The sequence below is a fragment of the Syzygium oleosum genome, unplaced genomic scaffold (genome assembly GCF_021117445.2).
Source record: "Syzygium oleosum isolate NSW1041296 unplaced genomic scaffold, Sole_v2.1 Sole_v2.14, whole genome shotgun sequence".
In the NCBI taxonomy this organism is placed as follows: Eukaryota; Viridiplantae; Streptophyta; class Magnoliopsida; order Myrtales; family Myrtaceae; genus Syzygium; species Syzygium oleosum.
This window is the reverse complement of record NW_026607498.1, coordinates 6,441,494-6,456,897: the sequence shown is the minus strand read 5'-3', so window position 1 is coordinate 6,456,897 and position 15,404 is coordinate 6,441,494. Positions and strand designations below refer to the sequence as shown.

The following is a 15,404-nucleotide window of genomic DNA, read 5'->3' as shown; positions in this document are numbered from 1 at the left end:
CTTATAATACTTCCACAACCTGCATCTGGGAGTAATATTTCGAATCCAAGTTAAGTGGAAGATCTGCAGAATCATCACAGTTAGCAAAAACAAACAAAAGAGGAGACACATTTCTCTGTTGACATTTCCCTAAACACAAGCCAAAACATTCTTTGGAAGACGGTATTTATGAATCAGCTAAGGGAATTCTATCGAAAATGGATCGACTAATTGTATGATTTAGCCAATCTAATCACCTGTTTGGCTTTTGCCGTCGGTTATACTCACGGTCAATTAACAGAGTTCCGGGGTCTTCATGGGCTCATTTTCATCAATGGCAGGGCGATTCCTTTGAATGAATGAGACTCTATCAGAGAAGCCAATAATCTACTTTCAGAGATCTCTCCCGGGGACGAGAGTAGGTTTCGAGCTGCAGGGTGATCTCAACAGAAATCACTTAAAGCTCCGTTTATTTCTCGGAAATGAATGATTTGGATAATATTTTCTTAAAATTGACCGTTTGTTTCGCATACAAAACTAAATAAATAAAAAATATTTTCATTGACCCTATTGACTAATTAGTTTCACCGATATAAAGAATCGTTTTTAGGAAAACACGGAAAATGTTTTCCTATCTATAGGTTCAATTTGTAAAACTTGATGTAGTATAAGCTCTTCCATTCGAAACAACCAACATGAGAAGTTACATTTTGCTGTAAAGATGTTGCTAGACTTTGTAGTTTCTAAACCCTGCCCAGTTGACCCGATAATTGTCGGCTATAGTCATAAACATCCCAGCTGCTATACTCCAATCCCCAAAATTTAACTGCTATATCTCAGTCTCTAACGAGTTCAAATTCAAAAAGCATCGACCCTAAAACTGGTTACGCCCGATACTAGTTACCCTGTATTGCAATTACCATTGGGGCTCCCTCGGAGTTCCAGGAGAGAAGACATGGCTTGAGCTTATAATCGACCACTTCAAGCAGAAAAAGCTTCTCCCCCCGACGAAACTCCAATGCTTCGATCTAACCGCAAACCAATCCCTTTTCTATCTCGTAAATCTGCCCATTTGAAAAGTACCATCGTGAATCAGAACTGATCATCTCGCTCAAACATTTACCAGTTCTTCATTCGGCGACAACAAGATGCGGTTATTCTTTCCCTCGAGCAAAATATTAGGCGAAGTTGAATATGCCACCTAAGATGGTATAACGCTCCATCCAATAAATGCCACGCGGCAAGGTGGGTCCCGCTATAAACCTTTACTCTCTCCCACATCTCTCTCTCTCTCTCCTCCATTACTTCTCTCCCTGAATATTATCTTCCCGCCATTAACCTCTCCCTCTCGCCCACTTTTCACCATCTTCTTCTTCTGGTACACATACCAGAAGCACACCACCGCCGTTATGGACCCACAATGCAGAAGCAGAGCTTCAATTTTTGTTTCTCCTTCTATTTTTGGGGGCCATAATCTCTGCACTGTGGCCGCGAACGACGCTGGCCAAACTTCCAGATCGAGCCGTCCCTTCCGGCGTTGCTTGATGCCAACGACGACCGTGGACATGGACGAGCGTCGTCCATGGCTGGCGTCCGTGGTGGATGGGAAAGATGGATACCCAAAGGGATCAACAGCATGCTCAACGACGCCGACGACGGCCATGGATGAGCGTCGGCGTGCTCGTGAGCGGTCGTCAATGGTTGACTGGTGACGCTGCGATCCAGGCGCGAGCGTCGTCCGTGGTCTCGAAAGGCAAAAAGAAAAAGGAAGAAAACGGTGAAAGAAGAAAGAGAGTAACGGAGGAGAGAAGATCTCAAAGTGGAGTAACGGGGGACTGCAAAATTTGAATGGTGGGCCCGATTCGCCACGTGTCAGCAGCTGAATGGTGCGCTGCATAGCCTACGTGAAGTATTCAAGTCACCTAATATTTTCTCCGATGCTGGGGTTTTAGAGGTGGCGTTGTTTTACATAGTGACGGCTCGGGGGTGTTTTCGTAAATAACCTTGGGGAGACAGGCTTGCATGTTTCGCTGGTGCATGTATGTATAAGTATTAGGTAGTCCCCGACTGCCACGTCAATGCCGTCCCGAACAGGAGAAAATATTGAGTAGGTCTGTCTTGCCTTGCGTCGCTTCACTCGTTGCTCGCCACGTGTCCGACTGGACTCCGAATTTTCGGATTTTTTTTCTCTCTCCTTCGTTACTCTCTCTTCTGTCATTGTTTTTTTTTTGTTTTCTCCGATTTTCTTTTGGTCTTTTTGAGGGCATGGACGATGCTCGTGGTCGTGGATAATAGCGTCACCGGCCAGCCATGGACAACAGGATCACTAGTCATGGACGAGTCATGGACGAGAGGCTCGTGGGTGATGCCAACACTTGTCCAAAGCCGTCGTCATCATCATCATTTGGCTAGATTTGTTAAGCACTTGGAGACTAAGGTGGGTGAGACAAGATCAGGAGTTCTCTAGATCCAAGTCCGGACAAGCGGCTTACGAGTGATGCCGGCCGACACTAGTCCATGCCCGTCATCGGGGCCATTCGGCTAGATCTAGTCGGCTTGGTCAGTGCTGGCGACTCTACCGGTGGTGACGGTGCGGGAGGTGCAGAGGTCGGGCTCAAGTGAGGGAGAGGGCAATTGAACTTTTTGGTAAACGTCTGGGACGTGTGGGTGAGGAAGAGGGCCGAAGGGAGAAGGAGAGAGAGGAGCAATGAGAAGAGCAGGAAAGAGAGCGAGGCTACTGTTGTTGCGGAGAGCGAGCTTAGAGAGAAAGACGGGGGTTAACGGAGGAGAGAGATTAAGAGAAAAAATTTGACAAGTGACCTATTATGGACACGTCGCACGATCAATGAATGGAGTAATACACGACTTACGTGACAAGACAGGCCTACTCAATATTTTTTTTCTGAAGGCGTGAGTTGGTATGACGGTGAATGCCCACGTGGATAGGGCGAGGAAGTGACATGTGTCGATCCGACGTGGATTTTCACAACTGAATTGCCGATCTTGGGCACGGACGGTGAGATGAGGTGACGATACTCGGGGAGCAGTGCAAGGGCAAATATGGCCTTTTGACCAAAGTGTCCTATCTAACAATGGTCACACAAAATAGCCGTGTCCCTTTGGACTCCTAGGAATTTTTTTTTTGGGGTCGGAGACACCTAGGAAATTGGCGAGTGTAATTTCTTGATTTTGAATTGCAAAGAAGTAATTGGAAATGGCACACCACATATGATCTAGCCATAAAAATTCATAATTTTAGTAAGCGAATGATATTTCGATCAAAAAGTAAGCGAATGATATTGGATGTCATTATCTTATAGTTCTCAATTTAGGGTTGATATTGATAGGGGTCACGCTGAATTTAAAGGGTGGGGGGGAATTAACCCATTGATAAATTTCCAATTACATACTAATGAGCATTATGTTGATCCATGCATTCTCGCACGCTATCATCGACTCGACTCCATATGGCATTTTGGTAATCGAATGCAGAGGATGGGAAGGAAGGGGGCATTAATTTGAAGTTTTGAAAAATGGCAATCCGAGTTATATGCTTTGGTGATAACTTTCCTTGAGGAAACCAAAAGGTTTTCTTTAAAATAGCATTATATAGAAATCAGGTAAAGATAGTCTTTTTATCTTTTGCACTTGATCGGCTTTTGCCGTTGGCTGTACTTACAGTCCAACTAACGAAGGTTTCCAGGGTCTTCCTGGGGTCATCTTCATAGTGTCAGGGTGATTCCTTCAAATGAATGAGCTTCTGTCCAAGAAGCCGATAAGCTGCTTATTAGAGATCTTCCCAGGGGACGAGCCGTTCCCATCTGCCGCAGGTGATCTCTGCAAAGATCATTCGAGGTGATTCTATTTGTAGAACTTGTGTATAAGCAGGAACGGTGCTGTATCCCTTCCAGGGCTTCTCTTCTGGTTCGACTTCGTTCCGCCTCAAGTAGCGCAGCTACCACCGGTTCATCTTGTATTCGTTTTTGCGAAGTATGGTGGTGTGCTTAGAGAAAGAACATATACCCTAATCTTTCATCCAAGCTATAGTTGCCAGTTAGCGGTAAACAATGGTGGAGAGGCTCATACTGATACCGTCACGCTAAAATCAATTATATGTCCTCCCAACCTTCAGCATCTCCCAACTGCGGGCGACGTTTAGAAGCTGAGGTAGTTAGTTGCCTGCTGTTCGCTGAACTGACACCCACCACACGGAATCACCATCACGATAACCATCTCGCCTCTTTGCTTCGTACTTTCTTCAACCTGGATTGAATTGGTTCACCGACACCTGAAAGTTTCCATTTAAATCTATCCTTCCATTCGAGAGAATCAGCGTGAGTTTACCGTCTTCTGTCAAAAGTATGGGCCAGTCCATACTTTCCCCTGCAAGGCAATTTGTAATTTCTAAACCCTTCCCAGTTGACACAATAGTTTTGGGCCAGCCATACTTGCAACTGCTATTCTCCAATCACCGAAAGTTGACTCCTATCTAGTCTCTAACAAATGTGAATTCAGAAGGATCGATTCTAAAGACTCATAGTTGTTCCCTGTTATGCAATTACCGTTTGGGCTCCCTAGGAGTTCCAGGAGAGAAGACATGGCTTGAACTTTTATCAATTGCTTCAAGCAGAAACCTTCTCCCCGGACGAAATCCAATTCTTCTATCAACAGCAAAACCAATGCCCTGTTGCCAAATTGGATTTCTTGAAACCAACGGAGCCCATCATATCTCGCATCATTTTTATCTCATAAATCTGCCATTAGAAAAGTACTATCGCGAATCAGAACAGATGATCTCGGTCAAATATAATTTCTTCATTCAGCAACAGTTATTCACATGGAGCGAAAGGAATCAAAGTCGAATTACCAAAAGGTTCACGATGGCGAACTCCAGCAACCATTATCATATTAATGAACACAACAGTGGATTGTACACACTGTAATGAGTACCACTATTATTTCATAGTAAAAGACAAGAGTCTTTGATCATATATGAACTCGTAGTCCTTCACAACACTATGGTGACGCGGGATATTTCAGTGATACCCAAGTGGAGCAGGAGCTTCCTTCAGCTCACGTCCCTGGTAATGTATGTCCTGCGACAATTCATCCATTTAAAAACAGTCAGGTTTAAGTATACAATCGCATGAATAAATTGTACACGTGCTCGAATAAAATTTCAGAGGCACTATGAATAAGATCATTACCGATGCAAAGTGGTTCACATCCCGGTGATGTGCCTCATCAGCTCTCACCACGAGCACGACATCCCTTAAAGTGGACCCTTGGGGGAGCTGCCAATAGTCGATGGCGATGGCCGGAGCCGGGACGTTCTCGATATTTCCATTGTCCAATTCCTTCAGGAACTCGGTGTACGAGTGTATGGCCTCTTCTTCGAGGTAACCAACCACCCGGTGGGCGAATTTGGGAGACATCAGATAGCCCACGAAGTAGGCATTGAAGAAAACGCCCTGGACTGCAAACACGAGGGCGCGCTCGTACCATCTTGGCTGCGAAACCTCCATGAAGGTCATGAGGTGCATGCGTTCATTCTCAGCTTCTTCTAGCAAGGCTTTGATCCAACCACCACTGTGCTCGAACCGCCTCAGCGATTTGCAGTGCAGAAGCAGTCCTCCGACCATGCCGGGTACCGCTGCCACGGTCTCTAGCATCATCGCTCGGCAGCCATATCTTCTCTGTTTACAAGAAATAAATAAATGTTTATGTCAAACTCTTGGAGTGGATCGCGTGTGTCTAGCCTCTTATGCCCTTACATATCAAAGATATAATTTAACATAAAAAAAAGTCCAGCTCCGACGATGGACGGTGGCTGGAAAGAAGACAATTTCCCCTTAATTACCAATTAGATGCATGAACCCGTATTTGAATGCATATATACAATGTCAAAAAATATAAAGAAATACTTTGATATTTAATAAAGAAAAGTCCAGCATCAACTTCACATTTTTTATAAACAGTTAAGGTGTTCCGTCAAAACAAAATTAAATCTTAAAAGCTAGAAGCAAATACAAACCCCCCTCAAAAAACAAAAAAAAATAAAAAGAAACGAGAAGGCTGAAATCACAAGTAGCCATTCAAACACACTGTAAAACTTTGTCCATTTCAAAGAGCAACGCAATAGCCCTGATTCCTTTGGTCTCCACAGGGAACAAGTCCACAAAAAACATTGACCAGTCCATGTTCTATGGAACACCAAGATCATGCAATCACGCGTTCTAAGGTCAAACATTCTAATAGATCTCGACATGCCTAGGCCTGGTGTACGTGTAGATCGGCCGATAATACAACTTTCCGATCCCATATCCCATACGGCTTTAGAATCAGACGGAGAACTAGGCGTCCACCCGCCAGATGAGCTAAAGTTTGCCGGATCACATCCCTATCCAGCCCTAAATCAACGGGGACACGAGGACGTACCTGGAAGAATATGTCGGTGGGGTATCTCATGGCCTTGACCGTCCAGAAGGCCAACTTGTCCAGGAACGTCAGCGGAGCGTGGTGCCTCTTCAGATCTATCGACAGGTCCGCCTTGTACGTCTCCGACGGCTTCATCCACCGCCCCACCCGTCACAACATCTCATCAGCAACAGAAGCAAACACAAACATCTCCTCCAAAAAGCAGACTCGAACGCAAACAAGGCAAAAAAACAAAAAAAATGCACGTTACCCGAAAGCAAGTCCACCTCCACTCAGTACCGTCGCCCTTGGTGACCTTGGAAGGCTCCACGCCCCAGTAACTCGCGATGGCTTTCTCGCCCTGGCTCGCTCCGTCGGAACCGGCGACCCCGCGCTTGTCCTGCCGCGCCTCTTTCTCCCCGAGAGCCAGGGTGCTCTCGTGGCGCAGCCCGATCGCCGGAGCCCTGAGCCAGGCAGTCGCCGCTCCGCGAGCGGGGACGGAGCAGAGATACTTGGCTGCCGCCGCAGCCTCGCCGGCGGAGAGGCCGCGGGCGACGGAGGCCGTCGCGAACGCCCTCTGGCCCAGCGCAGCCAGGGTGGCGCCGGCGAGCTTGCTCCCGTGGTGCCGTCCGATCATCATCGTCGCCGTGGCCGTCGCCGCTCCGGTCAGCGAAGGAGGAGGAGGGAAAAACCGATCGTCTCTGCGCGCCCGAGGGGTATGGGAGGAGTATCAGGTTCGTTTTGCGTTGGCGTTCGTCGTGGGGTTTATGGCTTCACGTACGTGAGGGGGAGGTTTTGAGGAGACGGTTTCTTTATATAGTGACGGCTCTGGGGGTATTTTCGTAAATAACCGCGGGCGAGACAGGCTAGCGTTGCTTCGCTGCTGCTACCGCCGCCTCGAGCGGACGGAGGCGTGAGTTGGGAATGACGGTGGGGCTGCCTACGTGGACGGGGCGAGGAGGCGACGCGTGTCGGCCGGGAATTGGCCCCTGACAACTGGAAATTGCCGATTTTGGGGCACGGGAGGAAGGTTCGATGATAACGACGCTACTTGGGGAGCAAGGCAGACAGCGAGGCGCTTTCTTCGGGACCGTTCGAAATTCGATTTACATGGAAAATATCTCGTCCTGACCAAAATGCCCTCTTTCTTTTTTTGGGTGGATTAAAGTGCCCTTCTTTTAAAACGGCACGCGTTGGCACTACCTCGCAGCAAATGAATTCTCATTTAACGGCAAAAGGGGTGATTAGTATCGACTCACCCCGAAATTTGAAACTGAATTAGAAGGAGGGTCGGTTCCCGATTTGTGGAATCGGGAACCGGCTCGCCTAGTCCTGGAACGGGATCGGATCGAACCGATCTGTTCGGTCTAATTCCTAGGTGGGTTCAGGAACGAACGGTGATATCTCTTTTTTTTCCTATTATTTGCAAGACTTTAAGTGCTGTTGCACAGTCTAAGCTCTTTTTTTTTATAAATATTTTGGATATTTAATCAATTGGAAAGACACTAAAGATGTGATAAAATATGATCAAATCGGTCCCGGTGGTTCGATCCACATCTGGAACTGAGAACCCGATCAACAATCACTGGTTCCAAATTTTAGGAGCCGGGAGTTTGCCGGTCCGGTCCGGTCATCCCTAGTGCATACACCGTTTCCTTCGACTCCATGGGCATTTCCATAATTGACCGCGGATTCGAAGTTTCCAAAAAGGCAATTTGAGGAATGCTGGGTCAAACTTTCCAAGGAGGAGAGCTAGCACGGGCTCACCTTTAATTAGAGTGATTAATTAAGAGTTAATTAATCGAAGAGGCTTTCGACCACAGAAAAAATATAATAAAAAATTGAAGAGGCTGCGTCGTAGGAATTGATCAATTAAGGATTGCGGTCCGGGAACGATGGACGTGTTCAACTTTTCCTCGTGGCCCTCGAAGAATCCCGCTCCTCATTGGCCGCGATCACGTAAGCGCTTACATTTCGCGCTTAGTGGCGATTAACTTCTAGTGCTTAATCAAGAATAAAAAAACCAAATAAAATATGAAACAGTGGTTGATGTAAATCATTCTTCGGGTGGGATATTCTCTTAACGTGAATTTGGCGTGTGGTGGACGCGTGCCCTTTCTAAGCTCGAATAGTTTCGGATCGATCTATCTAGACATATCAAAATAGATTATAAATTCATTTATTAATCCATATAAATCATAAATTGATCATTAATGGGTTAATTATATTTACTAAATGGGTCATAAATGGGTATAGGTATAATATGAGTGTTAAATGGATCATAAATGGATTAACAACTTATTTAAACTTAACTCATCTTTCTTGCCTTCACTCAATCTCGCGCTCACTCACTTTGCACTCTCATGTCAGTTTAAATTGACGTTTTCCTAGATTTAACAATATGAAAGTGTTTTAGAAATATGGATTGGGGCGGGTCGGGTATGTGTCAAGAAAATTGTATTGCACATAAATGGGTCATAAACGGATTAATGGGTCCATTTGGATCGGACCATTTGTGACCCGACTTAAATCCGATCCGACCTACCCATTTGACAGGTCTAGATTTATCTATATCTATATATTTATACCTGAAAATTGATCAGAACTACCCATTATGCCCACTCAACTAAAATGAACTGAAATTTTGTCTTCCAATTAACGATTTACTTCTATTCGTATGTTTTCCGTCGATGGTCACACCCACGCGTGGCACGAGGCTCGACACTAGTATTAATTAACTAATAAAAGAATTTGAACATTCTTTCCCTCGACCGGTGGAAAAGTCGACCTTGACCATCTTAAGCCATCATCGAGTACGAGACTCAGTCGCGTTGAATTTGGAGATTGGACCATATCAGGAGCCCTAGAACTTGGACCGAGAATTCGTGCGATTTAATCAGAAGATTCTAATTATTAGTTCTTTTTATAAGCAGTCAGACGATGATGTTTTGTAAGTGATGCCAAAAATATATTTCGTTTATTCATTTTTTTAAAAATGGAAATGAATTTTTTAGAAAAAATATTCTCCAATATTTAAAATATATTTTCATTTTTAAAATCTTAAGGGGAAGAGCCGACATTTGACAGAACTTTAGAGCTGTCGGGAAGTTCTGTCAAGAAACCTTAATCAAAATATGCCGAAGTACATGAATGTACTACATGAACGTACATGTACGACTTCAATGATCTCTCACAAGTGAATTTGAGCTCCTTTTGTATTTTCGTTAAAAGGCATATATTAATTGGCCTAATTCCAAAAAAAAGCACCAACTTAAAATTGAAAGACAATTCTGGCCCGAACTTTTTTTTGTCCCATAAAAAGACACAAACTTTAGGTCGAAGGACAATTCTGGCCCGAACTTTTTTTTGTCCAGTAAAAAAATACCAACTTTAGGTCGAGTGACAATTTTGGCCTCAATTTTTTTCATCTCATAAAAAATCACTAACTTTCACCTTGATCTCAAATCTGGGCCCCCGTTGACTTTCTGTCTAAAGTCATCATTGTTTGAGAAAAAAGGTTATGATGGTGAGCTTGGCGAATCTCGTCTACAGTGTTTGTCGATAGGTAGTGGTCAGTTTCAGATTACATCTGCCTAGAAAGATTCAATCTGAAGATATTTTTTGACTTGCCGGTGAAGTGAAGGAGACGAACAGTTTCATCGTTATTCTTCAAATTGTGGTTCAGAGAATAAAATAATGAATATTGCTTTAAATCCAGTCAGCAAGCCGCGTGGATTTATTGCCAAGGTGGAATAGTGAAGTTAGATAATCAATGGTTCTAAGTCAATGTGGGCCATATTTGAGATTTAAGTGAAAATTGGTGCTTTTTTATGAGACAAAAAAAAAGTTGGGGTCAGAATTGTCACTTGACCTAAAGTTTGTACTTTTTTACGGGATAAAAAAAAGTTAGGGCCAAAATTGTCCCTCGACCTAAAGTTGATACTTTTTTACGGAACAAAAAAAAGTTCGGGCTAGAATTATCCTCGACCTAAAGTTGATGCTTTTTTTTTTAATTAACCCCTATCTCAATTCTCATGAACATTGATCACTATCGTATCAATTAGATCCCATAATAGGAAAATTCTTAAAAAAGTTTTAAATTTATTTTGATTATGTCAATGCAGTCTTAAACCTATATTTTTTTGTTAATTGAATCCTCAACTTTTAGTATTTATGCCAATTCAGTCCATCTGGCCTATTTTAATCAGAAGTAGCCAACATGGACACCTGCTATTCTATGTGGCGTGGTCGACGCTGATGCGAATAATTTTAAATTATATTATAATATTTTTTTGATTTTTTGATTTTTTCTTTTCTTTCTCTTTCTTTGTTTTATTCCCTTCCTTCTTCCTCTAGTTGATCACCTGATCTCATCTTTGGCCGATCGCCAAGGTCCAGTGATCGGCTAGAAGAAGAAGAAGGAAGGGAAAATAAAAGAAAGAGAAAGAAAAGAAAAAAATGAAGAAAAATTCAAAAAATATCAAATTATTATTAAAAATTATCTGTGTCAGTGCCAGTCATGCTGCGTAGGATGACCTGCGTCATGTCAGCGATCTCCGGCAAAAATTGTCCAATGGACTGAATTGGCACAAATGCAAAATGTTTAGGACTCAATTGAAAAAAAAAAGTTTAGGATTGAATTATAGGTTTAAGAATTTTTTGGTAATTTTCCCATCCCAAAACCATATAGTTTATCTTTAATCAATGGTTAGAATGACATCAGATCCGGACTAAATCAACAGCTTAACCGATGAGATTGGATAAGATTGATCGGGTGCTTAAAAGGCTTTAATACATACGTGCTTCCATTTGATACGTAAGATTAAATGTTTTTTTTTTTACATTTAGAGATTACATAATAACAAATCGTTATAGATAAGAGTCCACACTAAATTAATGGAATTTCTCATATAAATATATAATATAAGAATCAATGATATCCGATTGGAGCAGGGGCCTCCTTCAGCTCATGTCCTTGGCATTGTATGTCCTGCATAATTCAATTAATAAAATCTTCTATAAGTCTCAAAACAACAATCTCATAAGAATTATGATATAATATGATGTGCAAGTGTAAACTACGACAAAAACAGGTGCTTAAAAGTCACGACGAAAGCGGATGGATGATCATTTCGCATTAGTCAATTTTATAATCGATCGCGTTACACCACTTTAGCCGATGATGTAACGTGTGATAACCATCGAATATGTTGTCTTGTGTTATGGTCCCTTCACATGTTTAGACCCTAAAATTGATGTTTTGCGATAATGTGCCAGCTGGACTAAAACTAGGTTGCTCGATGGAATTCATATAATTATGCACATGTCCGAAAGACATGCCAATTGAACAAGATTAGGCCTTACCGATGCATAGTGGTTAAGGTCCCGGTGATGAGCCTCGTCGGCTCTGATCACCACGATCACATCCCTCAGCGTCGAGTCCAGGGGCAACCTCCAGTAATCGATGGCGATTGCCGGTGCCGGCCTATTCTCGAAACTGCCGTTGTCCAAGTCCTTGAGGAACTCGGTGTAAGAGATCACTGCCTCTTCCTCCAGGTACCCAACAATCCTGTGCGCCAGCTTCGGAGAGACGACATAGGCCAAGAAGTAGGCGTTGAAGAAGATGCCTTGGACGGTGAACACGATCGCGCGCTCGTACCATGCTGGCTGCGCGATCTCGCAGAAGGTCATGAGGTGCATCCGCTCGTTCTCCGCCTCCTCCAGGAGTGCCTTGATCCACCCGCCGCTGTGCTCGAACCGCCGGAGGGACTTGCAGTGCAGGAGCATCCCGCCGACCATGCCTGGCACAGCCGCCACCGTCTCCAGCAGCATCGCGTGGCACATGTGCCGCCTCTGCAGAAGATCGCATTCACTCAGAATTAGGAAAACAAAACGCCAAAGAAATTTAGACTAGGACCCTTTGTTTGTTCAACATAAGCTTCACAAACATAATTCATGTAACTTAAGTATCTAAATTTTTCACTGTACTAGTAGAGCGGTTCAATTGAGATTTCTGTCATGTGAATGAGCACTGATGCGAGCAGTTTGAGCTAATATTGCAAGAGATCTTGACAGGTTCGCCGAATTTACGCGTCCGGTGCTCAAATTGTTCTTCTGAAAAATTTCCTAAGCAGTCAGAGTTGGGAAAGGCAGACCAAGAAGTGCTAACCTGAAAGAAGAGCCCAACGGGGACTTTGAGAGTTTGAACTGTCCAGTAAGCAAACTTGTCCATCAGATTGTTTGGTTTGTGGTGCTTCTCCACATCAATAGAAACATCTGCCGTGTAAGCCTCCCATGGCTGTCCACGAAACGAAGAAGAAGATAAACAAATCAATCACGCGTTGACCCAGATAAGAACTAGAACACAGAAATCTGACCAACCAGCCAACCACACAAAGTTCCATCAAACTCAAGAAAGGACATGTTCTTATGCAACAATTGACGGGGGCTTTTGTGATTGTGTGCATACCCTGAAGCAATTCCATTTCCAGGCCGAACCGTCCTCTTTGGCGATCGTAGGCGGAGCGACCCCCCAGTAGCTAGAAATGGCCTTGGTGTTCTCACCCTTCTCCTCCTGTGCGGCATCAGTGGCCAGGCTGCTCTTGTATCGGACCCCGCCGACCTGACCGGCATGCCTCAAATTAGCCGACGCCTCGGCCACCAGACCCCGGCAGGCCGACGTCGAGAGCACCCTCTGGCCGAGCTGCCCGAGCAACAGCCCGGACATTTTGGTTGCGGCACTGGGGTTCATCAGGTGCAGGACTTCAGAGAAACGGCGATATTCAATGCAGATGATGGGAAAGAGAGAGAGAGCTGTTGAAGATGGGTTGGTCGTGTGTCGAAACGTTTCTGGTCTTTTCTTTCTGCGGTGGGTCTGACTATGAATTCCTGAGTCCATGGAAGGCATGCATTTATACGAGAGGGCATTTGCAGGTGTTCTACGGCTCCGAATGATTGTGTTCGCACCTGCGAAAGTCGAAGGAAAGAGCAGGCGTTTGAATAGTTCGAGTCCTGCTTTGACACGAAATCCTGCAGAGTTCCTGGAACGTTTGTGTTGACCGGTGGAGAGAGTTGACCCCCAGAAAATTATGCATTCTTGAGGAGAAAAGTAGGGAGTGCTTTACTGTTTGGTAGTTTGCAAATGCAATTAGAACTTTGAAATAATAAAAGAAAATACAAAGAATTGCGACATCATAATTTAACTTAGGAAAAAACGAAATATATTCACCAAGAATTTCCTAACGTTATGGGACGGTGCACTTTTTGTCACTCTTTGAAATCTCGTATTTCTCTTTTCTATTTATTTTTCTTGTGAGAACGAGTTTTGCATAGACAACGTTTCCGCTCTCGAGCTATTGGCGTATATCGATTTGTTCAGGATTTTGCTTCTCTAAACTCATCGGGACCTTGTATCTCGAAATTGATCATAGATAGAGAGAGAGAAAGAGAAGTTACACATTTCATCGTCTAGCATAATAATATCTGAGCAATAATATAATCATCATCTCTCCAGAACAATCTCGAAGTAATTCTAAATTTCATGAAGCTGGGTTTCTGCATAATCCCAAGAAAAAATTGTTGGGCGATTTCTATAACGTTTCCCCACGATTCCATCCGTTCAACGACATCACATTTTTGTCCGCATTTGTAGTAGGAACGTGATTGATTGAGTAGTGGTTAGTATTTTGAACTCTTAATTTATGGTGGGATTAGGAACAGGAGGACATCCGAGGAAGCTTCTGCGAGTAGGTCAACCTGCCTCGCTTTCGACCCGCTTGAATGTGAACGTTCAAAAGCATCCTGAGGACTTGCCATTAAAGATAATGTGAAGATAGTGTTGATCATATAGCTTGACCATAAGATGATGCGAACATACAAAAAGCTTGGAACCTGCTTAGGACTTGCCATTCCTTGGAATGGAGGGGGATAGAAACGACGTCGCGTATGTGGAAAAATGCCAATGGTCTTCCCAACGGGCTGAATGTAGTCCTTCACACAATTGCGGCCCTCCCAAGGAAAAAAAAAATGCCATATTTTGCTCCGAGCCTTTGTGATTGGTAGATTGTAAACATGAATATTAGCCGCATGCAAACTTGACTAAAATTGAATGTAAATGATGGTCCATGTTTGTACTCCGCCGGTCAAAGTAACAATTGGAAGGAATCTCCTATAACAAGACGGAGGAAAACACGCGAAAGGAAAAAGTAGCCTTAGGCACGGGTCATGATGGAGAAAAGTATTACCCAACGTGCTTTTCACTACAAATGTTTTGAAATTGTCCTTCCACGAAACAAGATATATCTATAATATATATATTATTGGGATATCCTATCTCAAGATGTGAAATTAGCCTTTATACTTTGAAATCATTGGTATATCTGTGAATATAGTACCTCATGCAACCAACTTCCAGCAAGATTTCTGAAGGAATTGAGTGAGGCTATTGAGAAATTATTTGGTGAATACAGTGCATGCGTGTATTAAATTGAATATGGATCATCATATCTAGTGGAACTAAGGATGAGCACTTGGTACACTTAGGCTGAATTGGGCCTGAAAGTCAAGCCTAATTTGTTGTCCAAGCCTATCTATAATATAGAATTTACACAGAAACTCTCAAGCTGGGCTTGAGCCCGTAGAGTTGGCAGTTTCGGGCTTACTCATGTAAGAACGTTGCCCAAGTCCAAGCCCGCTCATTTACCTCTCACCCCCTATCCGCCCGTCGATTACCTCTTGATGAGATTCACATGGACCCAGAGCTTTTGATAGTTTGTGTTCGTGTTCAACTCAGTTTAGTAGACATGCCACAATCATGTAATAATTTGTCGATGATACGATATAGGACATTTCGATTGGAAACCTCAACAGAAGTTGTACAATGGCAAGTTCACAAACTCAAAATGTCCAGTTCCACTGGAAGTTCCAAATTCGAGCCAAATTGAACTACAAAAACCCCACCCATGAATGACGAAGAAAAGCACAGACTAGATGTTGCCAGATAGGGGTTC

At 43.7% G+C, this 15,404-nt stretch overlaps 2 protein-coding genes across 2 annotated transcripts; both read right to left on the bottom strand.

Annotated features, from left to right (window-relative positions):
* Nucleotides 1-4,775: 4,775 nt before the first annotated feature.
* LOC115690009 (ubiquinol oxidase 2, mitochondrial-like) lies at nt 4,776-7,198 on the bottom strand. Its single transcript, XM_030616230.2, has 4 exons — nt 6,668-7,198; nt 6,418-6,546; nt 5,187-5,675; nt 4,776-5,075 (listed from the first exon to the last, which is right to left on the bottom strand). The coding sequence occupies exons 1-4, from the start codon at nt 7,034-7,036 to the stop codon at nt 5,016-5,018; spliced, it is 1,047 nt and encodes a 348-aa protein (XP_030472090.2). The 5' UTR covers nt 7,037-7,198; the 3' UTR covers nt 4,776-5,015.
* Nucleotides 7,199-11,171: 3,973 nt separating this feature from the next.
* Nucleotides 11,172-13,342, bottom strand: LOC115689994 (ubiquinol oxidase 3, mitochondrial-like). Its single transcript, XM_030616206.2, has 4 exons — nt 12,866-13,342; nt 12,566-12,694; nt 11,761-12,249; nt 11,172-11,386 (listed from the first exon to the last, which is right to left on the bottom strand). Exons 1-4 carry the CDS (start codon nt 13,301-13,303, stop codon nt 11,327-11,329), a joined length of 1,116 nt encoding a protein of 371 aa, XP_030472066.2. The 5' UTR covers nt 13,304-13,342; the 3' UTR covers nt 11,172-11,326.
* Nucleotides 13,343-15,404: the final 2,062 nt, after the last annotated feature.

Coding starts and splice junctions, on each gene's coding strand:
- LOC115690009 (XM_030616230.2), bottom strand. CDS start 7,036: ATGATGATCGGACGGCACCACGGGAGCAAGCTCGCCGGCGCCACCCTG. Junction 6,547..6,667: donor GGAGGTGGACTTGCTTTCGG/GTAACGTGCATT, acceptor CGGTGGATGAAG/CCGTCGGAGACGTACAAGGC. Junction 5,076..5,186: donor ATGTGAACCACTTTGCATCG/GTAATGATCTTA, acceptor GAATTGTCGCAG/GACATACATTACCAGGGACG.
- LOC115689994 (XM_030616206.2), bottom strand. CDS start 13,303: ATGCCTTCCATGGACTCAGGAATTCATAGTCAGACCCACCGCAGAAAG. Junction 12,695..12,865: donor GGAAATGGAATTGCTTCAGG/GTATGCACACAA, acceptor TTTCGTGGACAG/CCATGGGAGGCTTACACGGC. Junction 12,250..12,565: donor CCGTTGGGCTCTTCTTTCAG/GTTAGCACTTCT, acceptor GATCTTCTGCAG/AGGCGGCACATGTGCCACGC.